Source organism: Coregonus clupeaformis, unplaced genomic scaffold, assembly GCF_020615455.1.
Source record: "Coregonus clupeaformis isolate EN_2021a unplaced genomic scaffold, ASM2061545v1 scaf4208, whole genome shotgun sequence".
NCBI classification, from domain to species: domain Eukaryota; kingdom Metazoa; phylum Chordata; class Actinopteri; order Salmoniformes; family Salmonidae; genus Coregonus; species Coregonus clupeaformis.
Genome location: NW_025537662.1, coordinates 3452 through 29718, shown reverse-complemented (window position 1 = coordinate 29718; position 26267 = coordinate 3452). Strand labels below are relative to the sequence as shown.

The following is a 26267-nucleotide window of genomic DNA, read 5'->3' as shown; positions in this document are numbered from 1 at the left end:
ATTAATTAATGATTTTTTACTTGGTCTGTAACACCAGGGCCAAATAGGTGACTGTAAATTACATTGTATTGTGTTGTATCGATGCAAGAAACCACTTTACAAAATAAAATGCATTATTACCATACAGAGAATTAGACAATGTAGGCTACCCTGCTGCCTATTGGCGTATTTGCATATTCAAGCCTGCCTAAAAATACAACACTGCCCCTTTAATTAAGAAAGACATACGCTTTTTACCTGACTGGCTTTTTAAAGACAGCTTGAAATGTGGCCTACACGTATTGTGCTCTTTAAGGAAGCAGTAACTCCCCATTGCCGACCGGTACTTCTCTATAACTGGGCTAATAACTCGCTAACTAGCACTCTGAACTGATCTGAAAAGCGTTTTCACTGGTGGGTGATTGAAAGACCCGCTCGTGGGCTACCCCCGTCAATAGAATTCTCCTCCGTGGCGCTCCGGCTCTGCCTCCAACAACATCACACACTCAATCTTGCAACGTTAGATTTGTTTTGGTTTGTTGCTTTGAAAAGGGGTTGATATAATATTGATTCGATCACAGAAAAAAAAACATTGATCTATACAGAGTAAACTAATTGGGGGAACTCAGTGAAGTTCAATCTCTTGCGTCTCTGTGCGGCATTGGCATTTCTCCCGGAGGAGGCACGTGGCCGTGCACGTGCACAGATTAGAGGGAGCATTGTCCATGAGTGTCCTTGTATCCAAGAACTTTGAAATGTTTGAATCTTTCTTGATGTGATTTACATTTACATTTTAGTCATTTTAGCAGACGCTCTTATCCAGAGCGACTTACAGTTAGTGAGTGCATACATTTTTTCATACTGGCCCCCTGTGGGAATCGAACCCACAACCCTGGCGTTGCAAACGCCATGATCTACCAACTGAGCTACACGGGGCCACATGTGATGTGTGGATAAAGTATTTAAACTGTGTGTTTCTCACCATGTAGGACTCTAGACAGGACACCAGCTGTCTGTTCTCACCATGTACGACTCTAGACAGGACACCAGCTGTCTGTTCTCACCATGTACGACTCTAGACAGGACACCAGCTGTCTGTTCTCACCATGTACGACTAGACAGGACACCAGCTGTCTGTTCTCACCATGTACGACTCCTAGACAGGACACCAGCTGTCTGTTACCTCACCATGTACGACTAGACAGGAGCACCAGCTGTCTGTTCTCACCATGTACGACTCTCGAGACAGGACACCAGCTGTCTGTTCTCACCATGTACGCTAGACAGGACACCAGCTGCCTGTTCTCACCATGTACGACTAGACAGGACACCAGCTGTCTGTTCTCACCATGTACGACTCTAGACAGGACACCAGCTGTCTGTTCTCACCATGTACGACTCTAGACAGGACACCAGCTGCCTGTTCTCACCATGTACGACTCTAGACAGGACACCAGCTGTCTGTTCTCACCATGTACGACTCTAGACAGGACACCAGCTGTCTGTTCTCACCATGGGGACTCTAGACAGGACACCAGCTGTCTGTTCTCACCATGTACGACTCTAGACAGGACACCAGCTGCCTGTTCTCACCATGTACGACTCTAGACAGGACACCAGCTGCCTGTTCTCACCATGTACGACTCTAGACAGGACACCAGCTGTCTGTTCTCACCATGTACGACTCTAGACAGGACACCAGCTGTCTGTTCTCACCATGTACGACTCTAGACAGGACACCAGCTGTCCTGTTCTCACCATGTAGGGACTCTAGACAGGACACCAGCTGTCTGTTCTCACCATGTACGACTCTAGACAGGACACCAGCTGTCTGTTCTCACCATGTAGGACTCTAGACAGGACACCAGCTGTCTGTTCTCACCATGTAGGACTCCTAGACAGGACACCAGCTGTCTGTTCTCACCATGTAGGACTCTAGACAGGACACCAGCTGTCTGTTCTCACCATGTACGACTCTAGACAGGACACCAGCTGTCTGACTGTACGGTTCCAGGCAGTTTCTGATTCCTCTTGACCTTCTGCAGTGACGTGTCGGTCAGGATCTACACAGAGAAGATCCCACCGTGAGGAGAGAGAGCGGCTCACACACACACAGACGTGATACACACACACACACACAGACGTGATACACACACACACACACGTGATACACACACACACACACACACACACACACACAGACGTGATACACACACACACACACACACACACACACAGACGTGATACACACACACACACACACACACACACGTGAATGACCAATAGCGCGGAGAAGATGGCAACGCTTTTACAGCCCTCTAACCAATTGTACTATTATGTGTGTTTTTTTCCGCGTTATTTGTAATTTATTTTGTACATAATGTTTATGCCATCGTCTCTTATAACCAAAAAGAGCTTCTGGATATCAGGACAGCGCGATTACTCACCTCGCATTGGACGAAGACTTTTTCTTCAACGAGTGGACGCCGAAGGATATTCTCACAGACACCCGGCAAGGCCCAGATCCCCGTCATTCGCCTGAGGAAGAGGACGGAGATATCGTGGACGTAGGTCGGGGTGCCTTGTAGGATCCGACGGCGAGCGAGTAAACTGCCTCTCCCATCAATACTATTAGCCAACGTTCAATCTTTTGAGAATAAAATTGACGATTTAAGATTACGGTTATCCTACCAACGGGACATTAAAAACTGTAATATCTTATGTTTCACGAGTCGTGGCTGAACGACAACAATGATAACCATTCAGCTAGCAGGCTACACGCTACATCGGCAGGACAGAACGGCTGGCTCCGGTAAGACAAAGGTGGGGTCTCTCTGTATATTTGTAAACAAACAGCTGGTGTACAAAATCAAATACTAAGAAGTCTCGAGGTTTTGCTCGCCTAGGTAGAGTATCTCATGATAAGCTGTAGACCACACTATTTACCAAGAGAGTTTTCAGCTATATTTTTTCATAGCTGTCTATTTACCACCACAAACCAATGCTGGCATTAAGATTGCACTGAATGAGTTGTACAAGGCGCATTAATCAACAGGAAAACGCTCATCCAGATGCAGCCTCCTAGTGGCCGGGACTTTAATGCAGGGAAACTTAAATCCGTTCTACCTAATTTCTACCAGCATGTCAAATGTGCAACCAGAGGGAAAAAAACTCTAGACCACCTTTACTCCACACACAGAGACGCGCATACACAAGCTCTCCCCTCGCCCTCCATTTGGCAAATCTGACCATAACTCTATCCTCCTGATTCCTGCTTATAAGCAAAAACTGAAGCAGGAAGCACCAGTGATTCGTTAATAAAAAGTGGTCAGATGACGCAGATGCCAAGCTACAGGACTGTTTTGCTAGCACAGACTGGAACATGTTCCGGGATTCTTCAGACAGCATTGAGGAGTACACCACATCAGTCACTGGCTTCATCAATAAGTGCATCGATGATGTCGTCCCCCACAGTGACCGTACGTACATACCCCAACCAGAAGCCATGGATTACAGGCAACATCCGCACTGAGCTAAAGGGTAGAGCTGCCGCTTTCAAGGAACGGGACTCTAACCCGGAAGCTTATAAGAAATCCCGCTATGACTCCGACGAACCATCAAACAGGCAAAGAGTCAATACAGGTCTAAGATTGAATCATACTACACTGGCTCTGACGCTTCGTCGGATGTGGCAGGGCTTAAAACTATTACAGACCACAAAGGGCACAGCCGCTGAGCTGCCCAGTGACACAAGCCTACCAGACGAAGCTAAACCACTTCTATGCTCGCTTGAGGCAAGCAACACTGAAGCATGCATGAGAGCACCAGCTGTTCCGGACGACTATGTGATCACGCTCTCCGTAGCCGATGTGAGTAAGACTTTTAAGCAAGTCAACATTCACAAGGCCGCTGGGCCAGACGGATTACCAGGGCGTGTACTCCGGCATGTGCTGACCAACTGGCAAGTGTCTTCACTGACATTTTCAACATGTCCCTGACCGAGTCTGTAATACCAACATGTTTCAAGCAGACCACCATAGTCCCCGTGCCCAAGAACTCTAAGATAACCTGCCTAAATGACTACCGACCCGTGGCACTGACGCCTGTAGCCATGAAGTGCTTTGAAAGACTGGTCATGGCTCCACATCAACAGCATAATCCCAGAAACCCTAGACCCACTCCAATTTGCATACCGCCCAACAGATCCACAGATGATGAATCTCTATCGCACCCACACTGCCCTTTCCCACCTGGACAAGAGGAACACCTACGTGAGAATGCTATTCATTGACTACAGCTCAGCATTCAACACCATAGTGCCCTCTAAGCTCATCACTAAGCTAAGGATCCTGGGACTAAACACCTCCCTCTGCAACTGGATCCTGGACTTCCTGACGGCCGCCCCCAGGTGGTAAGGGTAGGTAACAACACATCTGCCACACTGATCCTCAACACGGGGCCCCTCAGGGGTGCGTGCTCAGTCCCCTCCTGTACTCTCTGTTCACCCATGACTGCATGGCACAGGCACGACTCCAACACCATCATTAAGTTTGCCGACGACACAACAGTGGTAGGCCTGATCACCGACAACGATGAGACAGCCTATAGGGAGGAGGTCAGAGATCTGGCCGTGTGGTGCCAGGACAACAACCTCTCCCTCAACGTGACCAAGACAAAGGAGATGATTGTGGACTACAGGAAAAAAAAAGAGGACTGAGCACGCCCCCATTCTCATCGACGGGGCTGTAGTGGAACAGGTTGAGAGCTTCAAGTTCCTTGGTGTCCACATCACCAACGAACTATCATGGTCCAAGCACACCAAGACAGTCGTGAAGAGGGCACGACAAAGCCTATCTCCCCTCAGGAGACTAAAAAGATTTGGCATGGGTCCTCAGATCCTCAAAAAAATTCTACAGCTGCACCATCGAGGAGCATCCTGACTGGTTGCATCACCGCCTGGTATGGCAACTGCTTGGCCTCTGACCGCAAGGCACTACAGAGGGTAGTGCGTACGGCCCAGTACATCACTGGGGCAAAGCTCCCTGCCATCCAAGACCTCTATACCAGGCGGTGTCAGAGGAAGGCCCTCAAAACTGTCAAAGACTCCAGCCACCCTAGTCATAGACTGTTCTCTCTGCTACCGCACGGCAATGCGGTACCGAGTGCCAAGTCTAGGTCCAAAAGACTTCTCAACAGCTTCTACCAAAGCCATAAGACTCTGAACAGCTAATCAGGCTACACGGACTATTTGCACTGCCCCCACCCCATCCTTTTTACGCTGCTGCTACTCTGTTAAGTATTTATGCATAGTCACTTTAACTCTACCCACATGTACATATTACCTCAACTACCTCAACTAGCCGGTGCCCCCGCACATTGACTCTGCACCGTTACCCCCCTGTATATATAGCCTCCCTACTGTCACTTTTATTTTACTTCTGCTCTTTGTTTTTCTCAACACTTTTTTTTTTGTTTGTTGTTTTATTCTTACTTTTTTGTTTAAAATAAACGCACTGTTGGTTAAGGGCTGTAAGTAAGCATTTCACTGTAATGTCTGCACTTGTTGTATTCGGCGCATGTGACCAATAAAATTTGATTTGATTTGATTTGATTTGATTTGATACACACACACACAGACACAGACGTGATACACACACACACACACACACACACACACACACACACACACACACAGACACAGACACAGACACAGACGTGATACACACACACACACACACACACACACACACACACACACACACACACACACACACACACACACACACACAGACACAGACACAGACGTGATACACACACACACACACACACAGACACACACACACACACACAGAGACACTAGCACCCACAGATGTGATACACACACACACACACACACACACACACACACACACACGTGATACACACACACACAGACACAGACGTGATACACACACACACACACACACACACACACACACACACAGACGTGATACACACACACACACACACACACACACACACACACACACACACACACACACACACACACACACACACACACAGACACAGACACAGACGTGATACACACACACACACACACAGACACACACACACACACACAGAGACACTAGCACCCACAGATGTGATACACACACACGGTTACCTTCTGTATCTTGGTCCTCATGGCGATGGGGATGGTGGTAGGGGAGATGAACTGGAAGGACGGAGCAGCGTTGTTGGGGTAGTGAGAAGGGAACTTCACCACCAGGTGGACCTGGTTGGTCCCGAACAGGGCCGACACCACACAGCTACGGTTCACCGCATCCATCTAGAGTCCCAAACAATCACACCACAAAACCACATTGGTAGTTCGTAGAACAAAGAAAGATGGGAAGCAGGAAACAACGCTGGGACACAAAGTGACGCCGTGTCAGAGTTTGGTAGATTTTGTTCTATTGAACATGACACCATAATAAAGCCTTTCTAATGGTATGAAGAGTGTAGTGATGCCACCATAATAAAGCCATTCTAATGGTATGAAGAGTGTAGTGATGCCACCATAATAAAGCCATTCTAATGGTATGAAGAGTGTAGTGATGCCACCATAATAAAGCCTTTCTAATGGTATGAAGAGTGTAGTGATGCCACAATAATAAAGCCATTCTAATGGTATGAAGAGTGTAGTGATGCCACCATAATAAAGCCATTCTAATGGTATGAAGAGTGTAGTGATGCCACCATAATAAAGCCATTCTAATGGTATGAAGAGTGTAGTGATGCCACCATAATAAAGCCTTTCTAATGGTATGAAGAGTGTAGTGATGCCACCATAATAAAGCCATTCTAATGGTATGAAGAGTGTAGTGATGCCACCATAATAAAGCCATTCTAATGGTATGAAGAGTGTAGTGATGCCACCATAATAAAGCCTTTCTAATGGTATGAAGAGTGTAGTGATGCCCCATAATAAAGCCTTTCTAATGGTATGAAGAGTGTAGTGATGCCACCACAATAAAGCCTTTCTAATGGTATGAAGAGTGTAGTGATGCCACCATAATAAAGCCTTTCTAATGGTATGAAGAGTGTAGTGATGCCACCATAATAAAGCCATTCTAATGGTATGAAGAGTGTAGTGATGACACCATAATAAAGCCATTCTAATGGTATGAAGAGGTGTAGTGATGCCACCATAATAAAGCCATTCTAATGGTATGAAGAGTGTAGTGATGACACCATAATAAAGCCATTCTAATGGTATGAAGAGTGTAGTGATGCCACCATAATAAAGCCATTCTAATGGTATGAAGAGTGTAGTGATGCCACCATAATAAAGCCATTCTAATGGTATGAAGAGTGTAGTGATGACACCATAATAAAGCCATTCTAATGGTATGAAGAGTGTAGTGATGCCACCATAATAAAGCCATTCTAATGGTATGAAGAGTGTAGTGATGCCACCATAATAAAGCCATTCTAATGGTATGAAGAGTGTAGTGATGACACCATAATAAAGCCATTCTAATGGTATGAAGAGTGTAGTGATGACACCATAATAAAGCCATTCTAATGGTATGAAGAGTGTAGTGATGACACCATAATAAAGCCATTCTAATGGTATGAAGAGTGTAGTGATGCCACCATAATAAAGCCATTCTAATGGTATGAAGAGTGTAGTGATGACACCATAATAAAGCCATTCTAATGGTATGAAGAGTGTAGTGATGACACCATAATAAAGCCATTCTAATGGTATGAAGAGTGTAGTGATGCCACCATAATAAAGCCATTCTAATGGTATGAAGAGTGTAGTGATGCCACCATAATAAAAGCCATTCTAATGGTATGAAGAGTGTAGTGATGCCACCATAATAAAGCCATTCTAATGGTATGAAGAGTGTAGTGGTCTTTCTGGTCCAGCTGCATGTGGGAGAAAACTAGCTACGCTTTATTTGGACCCACAGTCATAAAGCCTACATAACAATGTCATAAGATGTCGTAAGACGGACACAGCAAGTGTCATTAGGAGTTTTAACCGATCTTAAGACTGACATAGCAGATGTCATTAGGAGTCATAACCTGTCATAAGACTGACATAGCAAATATCATTAGGAGTTATAACCTGTTTTAAATAACTGACATAGCAATGTCATTAGGCGTTATAAACTGTCATAAGAGGAGTGACATAGCATCATCAGGAGCTATAAGCTGTCATAAGACTGTCATATGAGATGTCATCAGGAGCTATAAGCAGTCATAAGACTGTCATAGGAGATGTCATCAGGAGCTATAAGCAGTCATAAGACTGTCATATGAGATGTCATCAGGAGTTATAAGCAGTCATAAGACTGTCATCAGGAGACGTCATTAGGAGTTATAAGCTCACCTCCACGTTGACGTTCCTGATCTGCAGGTTGACCAGAGAGAACTCCTGTTGCAGGGTCTGGGGCAGAGCAGACGGGTCATCTCTACCACTGGAGGTCAGAGCACCATCCTGGTCTGGGAGAGAGTGTGAGAATGTGAGAGAGAGAGAGAGAGAGAGTGAGAGTGAGAGAGAGAGAGAGAGAGAGAGAGAGAGAGAGAGAGAGAGAGAGAGAGAGAGAGAGAGAGAGAGAGAGAGAGAGAGAGAGAGAGAGAGAGAGAGAGAGAGAGAGGCGAGGGAGCGAGAGAGCGAGAGAGCGAGAGAGCGAGAGAGCAAGCAGAGAGCGAGAGAGGAGAGCGAGAGAGCGAGAGAGCGAGAGAAGCGAGAGAGGAGAGAGAGAGAGAGAGAGAGAGAGAGAGAGAGAGAGAGAGAGAGAGAGAGAGAGAGAGAGAGAGAGAGAGAGAGAGACAACACATTCCTCTGTTCTACTAGTCAGGTTACTGTTTAAATGGGGGGGGGGCTGAGTGAATGAGGAGCAGATGTTGTCAACTTTCTTTTCAAAGTGTCTGACAAAGTCTTCAGCAGAGGAGGGAGGAGAAGGTGGACCACATTAATAGACCTCCATCACTATACTGAGAGTGTGTCCGTTTCTAAAAGGATGGATCAGGGGGTTTTGTTCAGGTCTTTTGCGTGCCCTGATACAGCACAACCAGGAAGTGAATCACAGCTGGGGTAAGTTTCTCAAAAACAAGCCAAATCACACAAAAAAGTATCTGGACCCTTCTATTACTTTCCATTTACATAAAAAAATAGAGATTTACTTCAGAAATAGGAAAATTCGCCTTTAAGTAACCTCCTGTCTAATTTCAGTGTCCCAGATTTACATTGACTATGTTATCAGGCTGGCACACAGCAAGCAAGGATTCTGTTGTTGTTTTAGCCTGGTGCAGCGTGTGGAGACGACATTTTACTTGTGAATGGCGATTTCAGATTTTCTGTAAACACACCGAAAAGTAATTTGACACTGTGTTGATCAGTCAGCACACATTTGGATGATAAAATGTAAAGAATTGGACACGTGTTTGAAACAGTGACGCTGTCGGTCTGGTCAGCCTGCACCACTGAGGTTCTGTTTCCATGTGCGTTTTGGGGTTCAACCGTTTACTACATGCGGTTCAACAGAGCTAACTCACTGTTTCTTAGCAAAGCAATTTGTTTTCTCGGCTATGGTTTGTGTTGTGGTCTTGGTTGTTCTTAGTCGAGGAAATGTAGCGTAGCTAACTTAGTTTTTACACTGCTGCTACTCACTGTTTATTATCTATGAATAGTCACTTTACCCCTACCTACATGTACAAATACCTGGACTAACCTGTACCCCGCACATTGACTCGGTACCGGTACCCCCTGTATATAACCTCGTTATTCTTATTTTATTGTGTTACTTTTTGTTCCTTTTTTTTTTTAAACTTTAGTTTATTTAGTAAATATTTTCTTAACTCTTTTCTTCAAACTGCGTTGTTGGTTAAGGGCTTGTAAGTAAGCATTTCACCTGTTGTATTCGGCGCATGTGACAAATACAATTAGATTTGATGATTTGCTTGTCCTGTCTGAAATCTGGCTACCTCGTCTTAACGTTACCGTAGCATGGTCTGTGCAATGCAAATGAACGTGATTAGCATGGCAGCTTCCCAACGTTTGGTGGTTTTAAACTTAACGTTACTAACTTTAGTTATGTTTTGTGTAAGAAAGTATGATATATTGTGGTGCATGAACTGGCCATAAACGTTAACTAACGTTAGTCTTACGTTAGCGAAGGTTACTTAGCTAGCTAAAGTTAATTGGCTATCATAGCAGGCAAGGGCGTTCGCTAGTTTATTTGTGCATATTTGTTTTTGCTCCGATTACACGTGTCTAGATCATCAGTTTACACATGACTTCAGCCTTATGTCAAAAACCTTACTTGGCATAATATACAGGTAAAAGTCAGTAAATTAGAATATTTTGAAAAACTTGATTTATTTCAGTAATTGCATTCAAAAGGTGTAACTTGTACATTATATTTATTCATTGCACACAGACTGATGCATTCAAATGTTTATTTCATTTAATTTTGATGATTTGAAGTGGCAACAAATGAAAATCCAAAATTCCGTGTGTCACAAAATTAGAATATTGTGTAAGGGTTACATTTGAAGACACCTGGTGCCACAAACTAATCAGCTGATTAACTCAAACACCTGCAAAGGGCTTTAAATGGTCTCTCAGTCCAGTTCTGAAGCCTACACAAACATGGGGAAGACTTCAGATTTGACAGCTGTCCAAAAGGCGACCATCGACACATTGCACAAGGAGGGAAAGACACAAAAGGTTATTGCAGAAGAGCTGGCTGTTCTCAGAGCTCTGTGTCCAAACACATTAATAGAGAGGCAAAGGGAAGGAAAAACTGTGGTCAGAAAAAAGTGCAAGCGATAGGGATCACCGCGCCTAGTCAAGATTGTGAAAAAAAAAACCCATTCAAAATGTGGGGGAGATTCACAAGGAGTGGACAGCTGCTGGAGTCAGGGCTTCAAGATCCACCACCAAGAGACGCTTGAAAGACATGGGTTTCAACTGCCGCATACCTCGTGTCAAGCCACTGTTGACCAAGAAACAGCGCGAAAAGCGTCTCACCTGGGCTAAGGAAAAAAAGAGCTGGACTGCTGCTGAGTGGTCTAAAGTCATGTTTTCTGACGAAAGCAAATTTTGCATTTCCTTTGGAAATCGAGGTCCCAGAGTCTGGAGGAAGACAGGAGAGGCACAGGATCCACGTTGCCTGAAGTCTAGTGTAAAGTTTCACCATCAGTGATGGTTTGGGGTGCCATGTCATCTGCTGGTGTCGGTCCACTCTGTTTCCTGAGATCCAGGGTCAACGCAGCCGTCTACCAGCAAGTTTTAGAGCACTTCATGCTTCCTGCTGCTGACCTGCTCTATGGAGATGGAGATTTCAGGTTCCAACAGGACTTGGCGCCTGCACACAGCGCAAAATCTACCCGTGCCTGGTTTACGGACCATGGTATTTCCTGTTCTAAATTGGCCAGCCAACTCCCTGACCTTAGCCCCATAGAAAATCTGTGGGGGTATTGTGAAAAGGAAGATGCAGAATGCCAGACCCAACAACGCAGAAGAGTTGAAGGCCACTATCAGAGCAACCTGGGCTCTCATAACACCTGAGCAGTGCCAGAAACTCATCGACTCCATGCCACGCCGCATTAATGCAGTAATTGAGGCAAAAGGAGCTCCAACCAAGTATTGAGTATTGTACATGCTCATATTTTTCATTTTCATACTTTTCAGTTGGCCAACATTTCTAAAAATCCCTTTTTTGTATTAGCTTTAAGTAATATTCTAATTTTGTGACACACGGAATTTTGGATTTTCATTTGTTGCCACTTCAAATCATCAAAATTAAATGAAATAAACATTTGAATGCATCAGTCTGTGTGCAATGAATAAATATAATGTACAAGTTACACCTTTTGAATGCAATTACTGAAATAAATCAAGTTTTTCAAAATATTCTAATTTACTGACTTTTACCTGTAGATAGCTAGCTAGCTAGCTTTCCTCGCTTGTTGGTTAGCTACCTAGCCAACGTTAGCTCTCATCTGACTGGTATAACGTTACATAAGCTAGCTAATCAAAACTAAACCACATTCATTTGCTAGCTGGCTTTATTTGGACTTTGTACAAGCAAGCTAACGTTAGCTAGTTAGCTACCTAGCTAATCAAAATATCTGTTTGTGTTTAACAATTAACCTCAACCTGAATACCACCATATAGCTAGCTATATACATTTTACATTTACATTTTAGTCATTTAGCAGACGCTCTTATCCAGAGCGAATTACAGGAGCAATTAGGGTTAAGTGCCTTGCTCAAGGGCACATCGACAGATTTTACACCTAGTCGGCTCGGGGATTAGAACCAGCGACCTTTCGGTTAAAGAAACGTTAGAATTGTCAGAAATGCAACTAAGGAAGCACATCGTTGTTTCCTCACAGACGGGAATGTGCACGTGAGAGCGATACATTATACATTTAATAAAACTGTTGCACCTACAAACTTAGTCAATCCAGCATTTATGTCCAATGGTCACTTTATGGACGCTATAGTCTCGTTTTAATCCGCCGTCTAGAATTTGAGCCAGATAGGGGCAAGAGATACTCTAAAAACTCAGGACGGACGGCTCATGACGAGGCAGTGTGTTCTTTACCTCCAATTATGTTGATTTGCAACAACAAAAAAATCGCAATTGGTGTCATATTGGCTTTGATTTATGGTAGGGAGATTTGAATTTCATCCGATGCTTCATCTATAATTCTGGTGATTGAGAAGGTAATAGAACAGAATAGGTGAGTAAGTGTCTAAGAAAAACAAGACAATTACATTTTATAATAATTATAATATAATTATAATCAAACACCAAACCGAATTAAATTAATATTGTATGTGTGCGTGTGCGTGCGTGTGTGCTGCCCCTCCCACCCTCCCCGTCTCCCACCCACCCTCTCTCCCTCCCTCTCTGTCTCCCTCCCACCCTCTCTCCCTCCCTCTCTGTCTCCCTCCCACCCTGTCTCCCTCCCTCCCACCCTGTCTCCTCCCACCCTGTCTCCCCCCTCCCTCCCTGTCTCCCTCCCTCCCACCCTGTCTCCCCCCTCCCTCCCTGTCTCCTCCCACCCCTCCCTGTCTCCTCCCTCCCACCCTGTCTCCCTCCCTCCCACCCTGTCTCCCTCCCTCCCTCCCTGTCTCCCTCCCTCCCACCCTCTCTCCCTCCCTCTCTGTCTCCCCACCCACCCTCTCTCCCTCCCTCCCTCCCTCCTCCCTCTCTGTCTCCCCTCCCACCCCTGTCTCCCTCCTCCCACCCTGTCTCCCTACCTCCCACCCTGTCTCCCTCACCCTGCAGGTCTTCAGCTGGCAGGCCAGAGCTGTGTATGGTGGGTTCAGGGTCCTGAGAGGGAAGGCTCTTCTCTGACTCTGCAGTTAGGCTCATCCCCTCCATCAGATCCTCGACCAAGTCATTGGCACACAGCTACACAGAGAAACACAGAGAAACACAGAGAAACACAGAGAAACACAGGGAAACACAGAGAAACACAGGGAAACACAGGGAAACACAGAGAAACACAGGGAAACACAGGGAAACACAGAGAAACACAGGGAAACACAGGGAAACACAGAGAAACACAGAGAAACACAGGGAAACACAGGGAAACACAGGGAAACACAGTGAAACACAGAGAAACACAGAGAAACACAGGGAAACACAGGGAAACACAGGGAAACACAGGGAAACAGAGAAAACACAGAGAAACACAGAGAAACACAGAGAAACACAGGGAAACACAGGGAAACACAGAGAAACACAGGGAAACACAGAGAAACACAGAGAAACACGGGGAAACACAGAGAAACACAGAGAAACACAGGGAAACACAGAGAAAACACAGAGAAACACAGGGAAACACAGAGAAACACAGGGAAACACAGAGAAACACAGGGAAACACAGGGAAACACAGAGAAACACAGAGAAACACAGGGAAACACATGGAAACACAGAGAAACACAGAGAAACACAGGGAAACACAGGGAAACACAGAGAAACACAGAGAAACACAGGGAAACACAGGGAAACACAGAGAAACACAGGGAAACACAGGGAAACACAGAGAAACACAGAGAAACACAGGGAAACACAGGGAAACACAGAGAAACACAGAGAAACACAGAGAAACACAGGGAAACACAGAGAAACACAGGGAAACACAGAGAAACACAGGGAAACACAGAGAAACACAGAGAAACACAGAGAAACACAGAGAAACACAGGGGAACACAGGGAAACACAGAGAAACACAGAGAAACACAGGGAAACACAGGGGAACACAGAGAAATACAGGGAAATACAGGGAAACACAGGGAAACACAGGGAAACACAGAGAAACACAGGGAAACACAGGGAAACACAGAGAAACACAGGGAAACACAGGGAAACACAGAGAAACACAGAGAAACACAGAGAAACACAGATAAACACAGGGAAACACAGGGAAACACAGAGAAACACAGGGAAACACAGAGAAACACAGGGAAACACAGAGAAACACAGAGAAACACAGGGAAACACAGGGAAACACAGGGAAACACAGAGAAACACAGGGAAACACAGAGAAACACAGAGAAACACAGAGAAACACAGAGAAACACAGGGAAACACAGGGAAACACAGGGAAACACAGAGAAACACAGAGAAACACAGGGAAACACAGAGAAACACAGGGAAACACAGAGAAACACAGGGAAACACAGAGAAACACAGAGAAACACAGAGAAACACAGGGAAACACAGGAAACACAGGGAAACACAGGGAGAAGTTAGATGTAATATGGAGTGTGTCCCAAATGACACCCTATTCCCAAAATACTGCACTACTTTTCACCAGGGCCCATAGAGATTTGAATATAATGTTGGATTTGACACCAGGGCCCATAGAGATTTGAATATAATGTTGGATTTGACACCAGGGCCCATAGAGATTTGAATATAATGTTGGATTTGACACCAGGGCCCATAGAGATTTGAATATAATGTTGGATTTGACACCAGGGCCCATAGAGATTTGAATATAATGTTGGATTTGACACCAGGGCCCAAAGAGATTTGAATATAATGTTGGATTTGACACCAGGGCCCAAAGAGATTTGAATATAATGTTGGATTTGGACACCAGGGCCCAAAGAGATTTGAATATAATGTTGGATTTGACACCAGGGCCCAAAGAGATTTGAATATAATGTTGGATTTGACACCAGGGCCCATAGAGATTTGAATATAATGTTGGATTTGACACCAGGGCCCATAGAGATTTGAATATAATGTTGGATTTGACACTAGGGCCCATAGAGATTTGAATATAATGTTGGATTTGACACCAGGGCCCATAGAGATTTGAATATAATGTTGGATTTGACACCAGGGCCCATAGAGATTTGAATATAATGTTGGATTTGACACCAGGGCCCATAGAGATTTGAATATAATGTTGGATTTGACACCAGGGCCCATAGAGATTTGAATATAATGTTGGATTTGACACCAGGGCCCATAGAGATTTGAATATAATGTTGGATTTGACACCAGGGCCCATAGAGATTTGAATATAATGTTGGATTTGACACCAGGGCCCATAGAGATTTGAATATAATGTTGGATTTGACACCAGGGCCCATAGAGATTTGAATATAATGTTGGATTTGACACCAGGGCCCATAGAGATTTGAATATAATGTTGGATTTGACACCAGGGCCCATAGAGATTTGAATATAATGTTGGATTTGACACCAGGGCCCATAGAGATTTGAATATAATGTTGGATTTGACACCAGGGCCCATAGAGATTTGAATATAATGTTGGATTTGACACTGGGGCCCATAGAGATTTGAATATAATGTTGGATTTGACACCAGGGCCCATAGAGATTTGAATATAATGTTGGATTTGACACCAGGGCCCATAGAGATTTGAATATAATGTTGGATTTGACACCAGGGCCCATAGAGATTTGAATATAATGTTGGATTTGACACCAGGGCCCATAGAGATTTGAATATAATGTTGGATTTGACACCAGGGCCCATAGAGATTTGGAATATAATGTTGGATTTGACACCAGGGCCCATAGAGATTTGAATATAATGTTGGATTTGACACCAGGGCCCAAAGAGATTTGAATATAATGTTGGATTTGACACCAGGGCCCAAAGAGATTTGAATATAATGTTGGATTTGACACCAGGGCCCAAAGAGATTTGAATATAATGTTGGATTTGACACCAGGGCCCAAAGAGATTTGAATATAATGTTGGATTTGACACCAGGGCCCAAAGAGATTTGAATATAATGTTGGATTTGGACACCAGGGCCCATAGAGATTTGAATATAATGTTGGATTTGACACCAGGGCCCATAGAGATTTGAATATAATGTTGGATTTGACACCAGGGCCCATAGAGATTTGAATATAATGTTGGATTTGACACCAGGGCCCATAGAGATTTGAATATAATGTTGGATTTGACACCAGGGCCCATAGAGATTTGAATATAATGTTGGATTTGACACCAGGGCCCATAGAGATTTGAATATAATGTTGGATTTGACACCAGGGCCCATAGAGATTTGAATATAATGTTGGATTTGACACCAGGGCCCATAGAGATTTGAATATAATGTTGGATTTGACACCAGGGCCCATAGAGATTTGAATATAATGTTGGATTTGACACCAGGGCCCATAGAGATTTGAATATAATGTTGGATTTGACACCAGGGCCCATAGAGATTTGAATATAATGTTGGATTTGACACCAGGGCCCATAGAGATTTGAATATAATGTTGGATTTGACACCAGGGCCCATAGAGATTTGAATATAATGTTGGATTTGACACCAGGGCCCATAGAGATTTGAATATAATGTTGGATTTGACACCAGGGCCCATAGAGATTTGAATATAATGTTGGATTTGACACCAGGGCCCATAGAGATTTGAATATAATGTTGGATTTGACACCAGGGCCCATAGAGATTTGAATATAATGTTGGATTTGACACCAGGGCCCATAGAGATTTGAATATAATGTTGGATTTGACACCAGGGCCCATAGAGATTTGAATATAATGTTGGATTTGACACCAGGGCCCATAGAGATTTGAATATAATGTTGGATTTGACACCAGGGCCCATAGAGATTTGAATATAATGTTGGATTTGACACCAGGGCCCAAAGAGATTTGAATATAATGTTGGATTTGACACCAGGGCCCAAAGAGATTTGAATATAATGTTGGATTTGACACCAGGGCCCAAAGAGATTTGAATATAATGTTGGATTTGACACCAGGGCCCAAAGAGATTTGAATATAATGTTGGATTTGACACCAGGGCCCATAGAGATTTGAATATAATGTTGGATTTGACACCAGGGCCCATAGAGATTTGAATATAATGTTGGATTTGACACCAGGGCCTATAGAGATTTGAATATAATGTTGGATTTGACACCAGGGCCCAAAGAGATTTGAATATAATGTTGGATTTGACACCAGGGCCCAAAGAGATTTGAATATAATGTTGGATTTGACACCAGGGCCCAAAGAGATTTGAATATAATGTTGGATTTGACACCAGGGCCCAAAGAGATTTGAATATAATGTTGGATTTGACACCAGGGCCCAAAGAGATTTGAATATAATGTTGGATTTGACACCAGGGCCCATAGAGATTTGAATATAATGTTGGATTTGACACCAGGCCCATAGAGATTTGAATATAATGTTGGATTTGACACCAGGGCCCATAGAGATTTGAATATAATGTTGGATTTGACACCAGGGCCCATAGAGATTTGAATATAATGTTGGATTTGACACCAGGGGCCCATAGAGATTTGAATATAATGTTGGATTTGACACCAGGGCCCATAGAGATTTGAATATAATGTTGGATTTGACACCAGGGCCCATAGAGATTTGAATATAATGTTGGATTTGACACCAGGGCCCATAGAGATTTGAATATAATGTTGGATTTGACACCAGGGCCCATAGAGATTTGAATATAATGTTGGATTTGACACCAGGGCCCATAGAGATTTGAATATAATGTTGGATTTGACACCAGGGCCCATAGAGATTTGAATATAATGTTGGATTTGACACCAGGGCCCATAGAGATTTGAATATAATGTTGGATTTGACACCAGGGCCCATAGAGATTTGAATATAATGTTGGATTTGACACCAGGGCCCATAGAGATTTGAATATAATGTTGGATTTGACACCAGGCCCATAGAGATTTGAATATAATGTTGGATTTGACACCAGGGCCCATAGAGATTTGAATATAATGTTGGATTTGACACCAGGGCCCATAGAGATTTGAATATAATGTTGGATTTGACACCAGGGCCCATAGAGATTTGAATATAATGTTGGATTTGACACCAGGGCCCATAGAGATTTGGAATATAATGTTGGATTTGACACCAGGGCCCATAGAGATTTGAATATAATGTTGGATTTGACACCAGGGCCCATAGAGATTTGAATATAATGTTGGATTTGACACCAGGGCCCATAGAGATTTGAATATAATGTTGGATTTGACACTTAGGGCCCATAGAGATTTGAATATAATGTTGGATTTGACACCAGGGCCCATAGAGATTTGAATATAATGTTGGATTTGACACCAGGGCCCATAGAGATTTGAATATAATGTTGGATTTGACACCAGGGCCCATAGAGATTTGAATATAATGTTGGATTTGACACCAGGGCCCATAGAGATTTGAATATAATGTTGGATTTGACACCAGGGCCCATAGAGATTTGAATATAATGTTGGATTTGACACCAGGGCCCATAGAGATTTGAATATAATGTTGGATTTGACACCAGGGCCCATAGAGATTTGAATATAATGTTGGATTTGACACCAGGGCCCATAGAGATTTGAATATAATGTTGGATTTGACACCAGGGCCCATAGAGATTTGAATATAATGTTGGATTTGACACCAGGGCCCATAGAGATTTGAATATAATGTTGGATTTGACACCAGGGCCCATAGAGATTTGAATATAATGTTGGATTTGACACCAGGGCCCATAGAGATTTGAATATAATGTTGGATTTGACACCAGGGCCCATAGAGATTTGAATATAATGTTGGATTTGACACCAGGGCCCATAGAGATTTGAATATAATGTTGGATTTGACACCAGGGCCCATAGAGATTTGAATATAATGTTGGATTTGACACATTCCACACCTTCTGTAGCTGTGGATCCAGCCTCCATATCCTCAGAGTCTGGTCTCTGGACAAGGTCACCAGCTGGTAGTCCTTAGAAGCTAGTAGGAGACACAACAACACAGGAGAATCAGGGGCCTGACCTCTACGGAGAATGAGACACAACACAGGTTCATTACCAGGTGGATTGACATGATGACAGTTCAGGATGTGGGGGAAGAGGTAGCCTGGATGCTAGTCCAGTTAGGTCCTGAGTGGATGTGGGGGAAGAGGTAGCCTGGATGCTAGTCCAGTTAGGTCCTGAGTGGATGTGGGGGAAGAGGTAGCCTGGATGCTAGTCCAGTTAGGTCCTGAGTGGATGTGGGGGAAGAGGTAGCCTGGATGCTAGTCCAGTTAGGTCCTGAGTGGATGTGGGGGAGAGGTAGCCTGGATGCTAGTCCAGTTAGGTCCTGAGTGGATGTGGGGGGAAGAGGTAGCCTGGATGCTAGTCCAGTTAGGTCCTGAGTGGATGTGGGGGAGAGGTAGCCTGGATGCTAGTCCAGTTAGGTCCTGAGTGGATGTGGGGGAAGAGGTAGCCTGGATGCTAGTCCAGTTAGGTCCTGAGTGGATGTGGGGGGAGAGGTAGCCTGGATGCTAGTCCAGTTAGGTCCTGAGTGGATGTGGGGGAAGAGGTAGCCTGGATGCTAGTCCAGTTAGGTCCTGAGTGGATGTGGGGGAAGAGGTAGCCTGGATGCTAGTCCAGTTAGGTCCTGAGTGGATGTGGGGGAAGAGGTAGCCTGGATGCTAGTCCAGTTAGGTCCTGAGTGGCTCAGTTGCAGTTAAAGCAGGACGTTTGCAACATCAGGATTGTGGGTTCGATTCCCGCTGGGTCCAACAATACCAAAATGTATGTATGTATGCATTACTATAAGTTGCTTTGAATAAAGTCAGGCACCCAGGCTGGTAAAGAGTTATATTATATGATACATTATCCAGGCACCGAGGCTGGTAAAGAGTTATATTATATGATACATTATCCAGGCATCGAGGCTGGTAAAGAGTTATATTATATGATACATTATCCAGGCACCGAGGCTGGTAAAGAGTTATATTATATGATACATTATCCAGGCACCGAGGCTGGTAAAGAGTTATATTATATGATACATTATCCAGGCACCGAGGCTGGTAAAGAGTTATATTATATGATACATTATCCAGGCACCGAGGCTGGTAAAGAGTTATATTATATGATACATTATCCAGGCACCGAGGCTGGTAAAGAGTTATATTATATGATACATTATCCAGGCACCGAGGCTGGTAAAGAGTTATATTATATGATACATTATCCAGGCACCGAGGCTGGTAAAGAGTTATATTATATGATACATTATCCAGGCATCGAGGCTGGTAAATAGTTATATTATATGATACATTATCCAGGCACCGAGGCTGGTAAAGAGTTATATTATATGATACATTATCCAGGCACCGAGGCTGGTAAAGAGTTATATTATATGATACATTATCCAGGCACCGAGGCTGGTAAAGAGTTATATTATATGATATATTATCTTATATTCTAGAATGGGGTGTTACCCTCTGTCTGCAGGACGCCACTGGAACTCCAGCACCACATCGTCGTGTCCCACGAAGGCGTGAACGGGGCTGTTGAGGTCCAGAGTGCTCCATAGCAACAAGCTGTTCTCCCGTCTCAGCTGGGGAACCATCACCGTAACCAGGCCATTGGAGAAGGGCTACACACACACACACACGGCACACACACACACACACACACACACACACACACACACACACACACAGCACACACACACACACACACACACACACGGCCACACACACACACACACACACAGCCACACACACACACACACACACACACACACACAGACACACACACACACACACAGACACACACACACACACACACGGCCACACACACACACACACACACACACACACACACACACACACACGGCCACACACACACACACACACACACACACACACACACACACACACACACACCATTATAGACAGAAATACATCCCTAACACTTAGGCAGATATCCACTCTTCATATGAGGAGAACTGGTGAGAGGAAGAGTCAACTCACTGTATATCTGGCCTTCCACACTGGAACCTGACAGGACAGGATGTTCAGATACTTCCTTGGCTGTCTGTAGTCCCAGAACTGCACAGAGAGATTGAAGGACGGCACGGTAATAAAGTACAACGGGAGAATCATAACTATGTGAATATCCCCGCATACCGTAAAACTTCAATTAATAGCCCAGGCGTTTATTTGCTTTAAAAAAATCAATGAACACAACAGGCGCTTTTTTTTTTTTTTACAGACAGGCCTCTATTTGAGCTAGGCCTCTATTTCCTTAATGCACACAGCTTTTAGCTCATTTGCATAGTTCATTGTTTAATTCCAGCATTGTAATACATTTCTTCATTTCCTGCACTAACGTGTTGTCATTTACGGAGTGGAACCAGGTTTCCATCCAACCCTGTTATACCAGTAAAGAGTCTGGCAGGCCTGGTGGAAACTGTCACAGGCGTACGTGAAATGCGGTGGACGAAGTCAAACTGGAAACGTACTTTACTCGAAAGTAACCAGAGTATAAACATCCTCCACCCAGGGAGGAAAAATAACCCGCACAACAAGCTACTGCCGAATGGCGAAAACAATCCCACACAATGAAAGACAGAGTGTTATATAGGGAAATACGATACAACATCATTGGAAAACAGCTGTACACAATTAAGACCAAACAAGACAAACACAGAAACATAGATCGGTAGTAGCTAGTACTCCGGGGACGACAAACGCCGAAGCCTGCCCGAGCGAGGAGGAGGAGGGGCATCCTCGGCTGAATCCGTGATAGAAACAGAACATTTGTCGGAAAAAAAACTTTCCAAAATGTCGACAACACTAAACACGCTAGACAAGGTGGGATCTTTTTTTGTGTCGATTAAAATGTAATACGCGAGAAACGTCAGTGGAAGTGCTTTTATGCGCAAATATTGATATAAATAACATCATCATACCGAAGTAAAATTGGAGTCACAGGATGACGTGTTGTGTGGTTTCCCACTAGGACTTGTCCGGGAAAGCCATGTTGTTTAGACTACAGATTAAATACGTTTTGATGAACATCACAGGGTGTTGAAGGTGCGAGGTGATGAGCTTGACGCTCCTTTCCAATAAATATCGAGGGTCTTATTCTGGTGACGTGATCATCGATGCTTGGCTGCCGTTTTGACAAGTAAAAAAGAATCTCTCTCTTTTGTCCATAATGACCTCATCATGTAGGCTATACCCACACTGTACCTGCGAGCTGCTGGCGAGAGCGCACGTGCCAAGACCAGAGAGGGCACACTCGCTATATATAATATATAAATGGTCCTCTGTAGCTCAGCTGGCAGAGCACGGCGCTTGTAACGCCAAGGTAGTGGGTTCGATCCCCGGGACCACCCCATACACAGAAAATAAATGTATGCACGCATGACTGTAAGTCGCTTTGGATAAAAGCATCTGCTAAATGGCATATTATTATTATTATAACGCACATTTCTTTGTGAGAAAACCATCGGTAGAGTTGAAAATGCAATGGAAAACCATTTAACTAGTATTTTTTAATTCGGTAGATGGGAATTTAACCGCAAAAGTTATTTTTATGTTCACTACGTCCTCACGCAGCCTTTTATCAGCAACAAGTCCGTTTAATGGAAACATCTCTGGTAAAAAATATGCAGATTGTTTTTATGCAGATTTTTGAATATTCATATTAAAATCTGTCGCTTATTGGATGGAAACCTAGCTTGTGTCACGTTTCTTTTGTCTTAGTATGCCTCTATTGAAAAAATATATATATAAATATTTTCCTTGACAAAATAATTAATTATCCTCTTTGACTGTGCATTTTCGGCAGTTCTTACTTCCGCCACTAGAGGGCGATCTGGCGATTTCTGGGGGTCTGAACGTCGACTGTTTTTGTACTTGCCAGTTAGCAGTTATCAGCTGTTAGCAGCAGATGGCTAGAAGTTGATTACATGCGATAAAAACCGATGTTTGACAATTTGAGTCATTACGGAATTATTTAATGTAACAAATCAAACATTAAACCTCATAAACAATTCATGGAAATGTATGGTAACCTCTAAAAACGATTGATTTAGACCCGGCGTTCATTTGATGAAATGTGTGCTGTTCCCCAGCTATTAAAAGGGACAGGGGGCTATTTGAGACTTCGTTTAATTGAAGTTTTACGGTCGCTATGGCGTTCTGGGGAAAGATATGCATGTTCATTTACCCTGACTGAGTTGTCCTGACTGGACGTTGCCAGGATGTATTCGTTGTCAGGGTGCCAGTCCAGACCATGGATCTTTGACAGGTGAGCTGCAACATACTCCACAGCTGTGTTGGGTTTCTGGGAAATAGATACACATGACTATCAGACACAAACCGAGACACAGAGACACTCACTGAACACGTTACACAGACACTCACTGAACACGTTACAGAGAAACTTACTGAACATGTTACAGAGACACTCACTGAACATGTTACAGGGACACTAACTGAACACGTTACAGAGACACTCACTGAACATGTTACAGAGACACTCACTGAACATGTTACACAGACACTCACTGAACACGTTACAGAGACACTCACTGAACATGTTACACAGACACTCACTGAACACGTTACAGAGACACTCACTGAACATGTTACACAGACACTCACTGAACACGTTACAGAGACACTCACTGAACATGTTACACAGACACTCACTGAACACGTTACAGAGACACTCACTGAACATGTTACAGAGACACTCACTGAACATGTTACAGAGACACTCACTGAACATGTTACACAGACACTCACTGAACATGTTACACAGACACTCACTGAACATGTTACAGAGACACTCACTGAACATGTTACAGAGACACTCACTGAACATGTTACAGAGGGCATTTCAATATTTTCAATCTTAAATGAAATCTTTCCTTAAGGTGTCAAAAACCACGATCATTGAACATTCTGCCACTCCTCTCTGATCAACTAGTCAGTGTGTACCAGTATACCATTTAGCATTGATCCTCCAGAGGTTATAGTGTGGTACTGACCCAGATGATCCTATAGAGGTTATAGTGTGGTACTGACCCAGATGATCCTATAGAGGTTATAGTGTGGTACTGACCCTCTTGTCCCAAATGCGAACGTCTCCATCATGACTGGAGGCTAGAAGGTACTGATTACGCTTGTTCCACTTCACCTGGGATGCCCCCGCTACAGGGGGAGAGGGAGGAGGGATGGAGAGAGAGAGGGAGAGAGAGAGAGAGAGAGGGAGAGAGAGAGAGAGAGAGAGAGAGAGAGAGAGAGAGACAGAGAGAGAGAGAGAGAGAGAGAGACAGAGACAGAGAGAGAGAGACAGAGAGAGAGAGAGAGAGAGAGAGAGACACAGAGAGAGAGAGAGAGAGAGACACAGAGAGAGAGAGAGAGAGAGAGAGACAGAGAGAGAGAGAGAGAGAGAGAGAGAGACAGAGAGAGAGAGAGAGAGAGAGAGACAGAGAGAGAGAGAGAGAGAGAGAGACACGAGAGAGAGAGAGAGAGAGAGAGAGAGAGAGAGAGAGAGAGAGACAGAGACAGAGACAGAGACAGAGACAGAGACAGAGACAGAGACAGAGACAGAGACAGAGACAGAGACAGAGACAGAGACAGAGACAGAGAGAGAGAGAGAGAGAGACAGAGACAGAGACAGAGACAGAGACAGAGACAGAGACAGAGAGAGAGAGAGAGAGAGAGAGAGAGAGAGAGAGAGAGAGAGAGAGAGAGAGAGAGAGAGAGAGAGAGACACAGAGAGAGAGAGAGAGAGAGAGAGACACACAGAGAGAGAGAGAGAGAGACAGAGAGAGAGAGAGAGAGAGAGAGAGAGAGACAGAGAGACACACAGAGAGAGAGAGAGAGAGAGAGAGAGAGAGAGACACAGAGAGAGAGAGAGAGAGAGACAGAGAGAGAGAGAGAGACAGAGAGAGAGAGAGAGAGAGAGAGAGAGAGACAGAGAGAGAGAGAGAGAGAGAGAGAGAGAGAGAGAGAGACAGAGAGAGAGAGAGAGAGACAGAGAGAGACAGAGAAAGAGAGATCATTCAGTACAAAGAATTCGAAACTATAAAATATGAAGAAAAAATCTAATATTTAATGGGTGAAAAGCCAAAATGTGCAGTTCTGGCAGCCAAATATGTGTCCTCCTGCCACAACCTGAGGGACAGCCAGTGAAACGTGTAATGTAATGTCAATAATATTTCCCATTTAGTTTAAACTTTCATACCATGTAATGTGTCTTCTCAGTCATGTTGAGACTGGTCGACTACTATTGCTTTAATGTATTGTTATTCTCATTAATATTGTTGTTGTAGTTGCTGTTAATGGTAATCCCATTTCCACTACTACTATTATTATTGCTGTTGGTCCCACCATTTTTGTTATATGTATACTTTGACAATGTAAGTAATTTAACTTGCCATGTCAATACAGACTATTGAATTGAAAGGAGGGAGGGATGGAGAGAGAGAGAGAGGAGAGATGGTGAAAGAGAGAGAGAGAGAGAGAGAGAGAGAGAGAGAGAGAGAGAGAGAAAGACCTGTGGTGTTGATGGTATCCTCAATGAAATGATAAAATATACAGACCACAAATTCCAATTGGCAATACTTAAACTCTTTAACATCATCCTTAGCTCTGGCATCTTCCCCAACATCTGGAACCAAGGACTGATCACCCCAATCCACAAAAGTGGAGACACATTTGACCCCAATAACTACCGTGGGATATGCGTCAACAGCAACCTTGGGAAAATCCTCTGCATTATCATTAACAGCAGCCTAGTTCATTTCCTCAGTGAAAATAATGTACTGAGCAAATGTCAAATTGGCTTTTTACCAAATTACCGTATGACAGACCACGTATTCACCCTGCACACCCTAATTGACAAACAAACCAAAACAAAGGCAAAGTCTTCTCATGCTTTGTTGATTTCAAAAAAGCTTTTGACTC

At 43.9% G+C, this 26267-nt stretch overlaps 1 protein-coding gene across 1 annotated transcript; it reads right to left on the bottom strand.

The window, feature by feature from the left end:
- Positions 1-1985: 1985 nt before the first annotated feature.
- LOC121556880 (GATOR complex protein WDR59-like) lies at positions 1986-24506 on the bottom strand (the record flags this gene model as incomplete). Its single annotated transcript, XM_045220537.1, has 9 exons — positions 1986-2042; positions 6143-6307; positions 8363-8475; positions 13273-13405; positions 19215-19293; positions 20775-20932; positions 21312-21389; positions 23518-23634; positions 24418-24506. Coding segments are annotated over 9 exons (989 nt in total), but the record flags the coding sequence as incomplete, so codon positions are not given.
- Positions 24507-26267: the final 1761 nt, after the last annotated feature.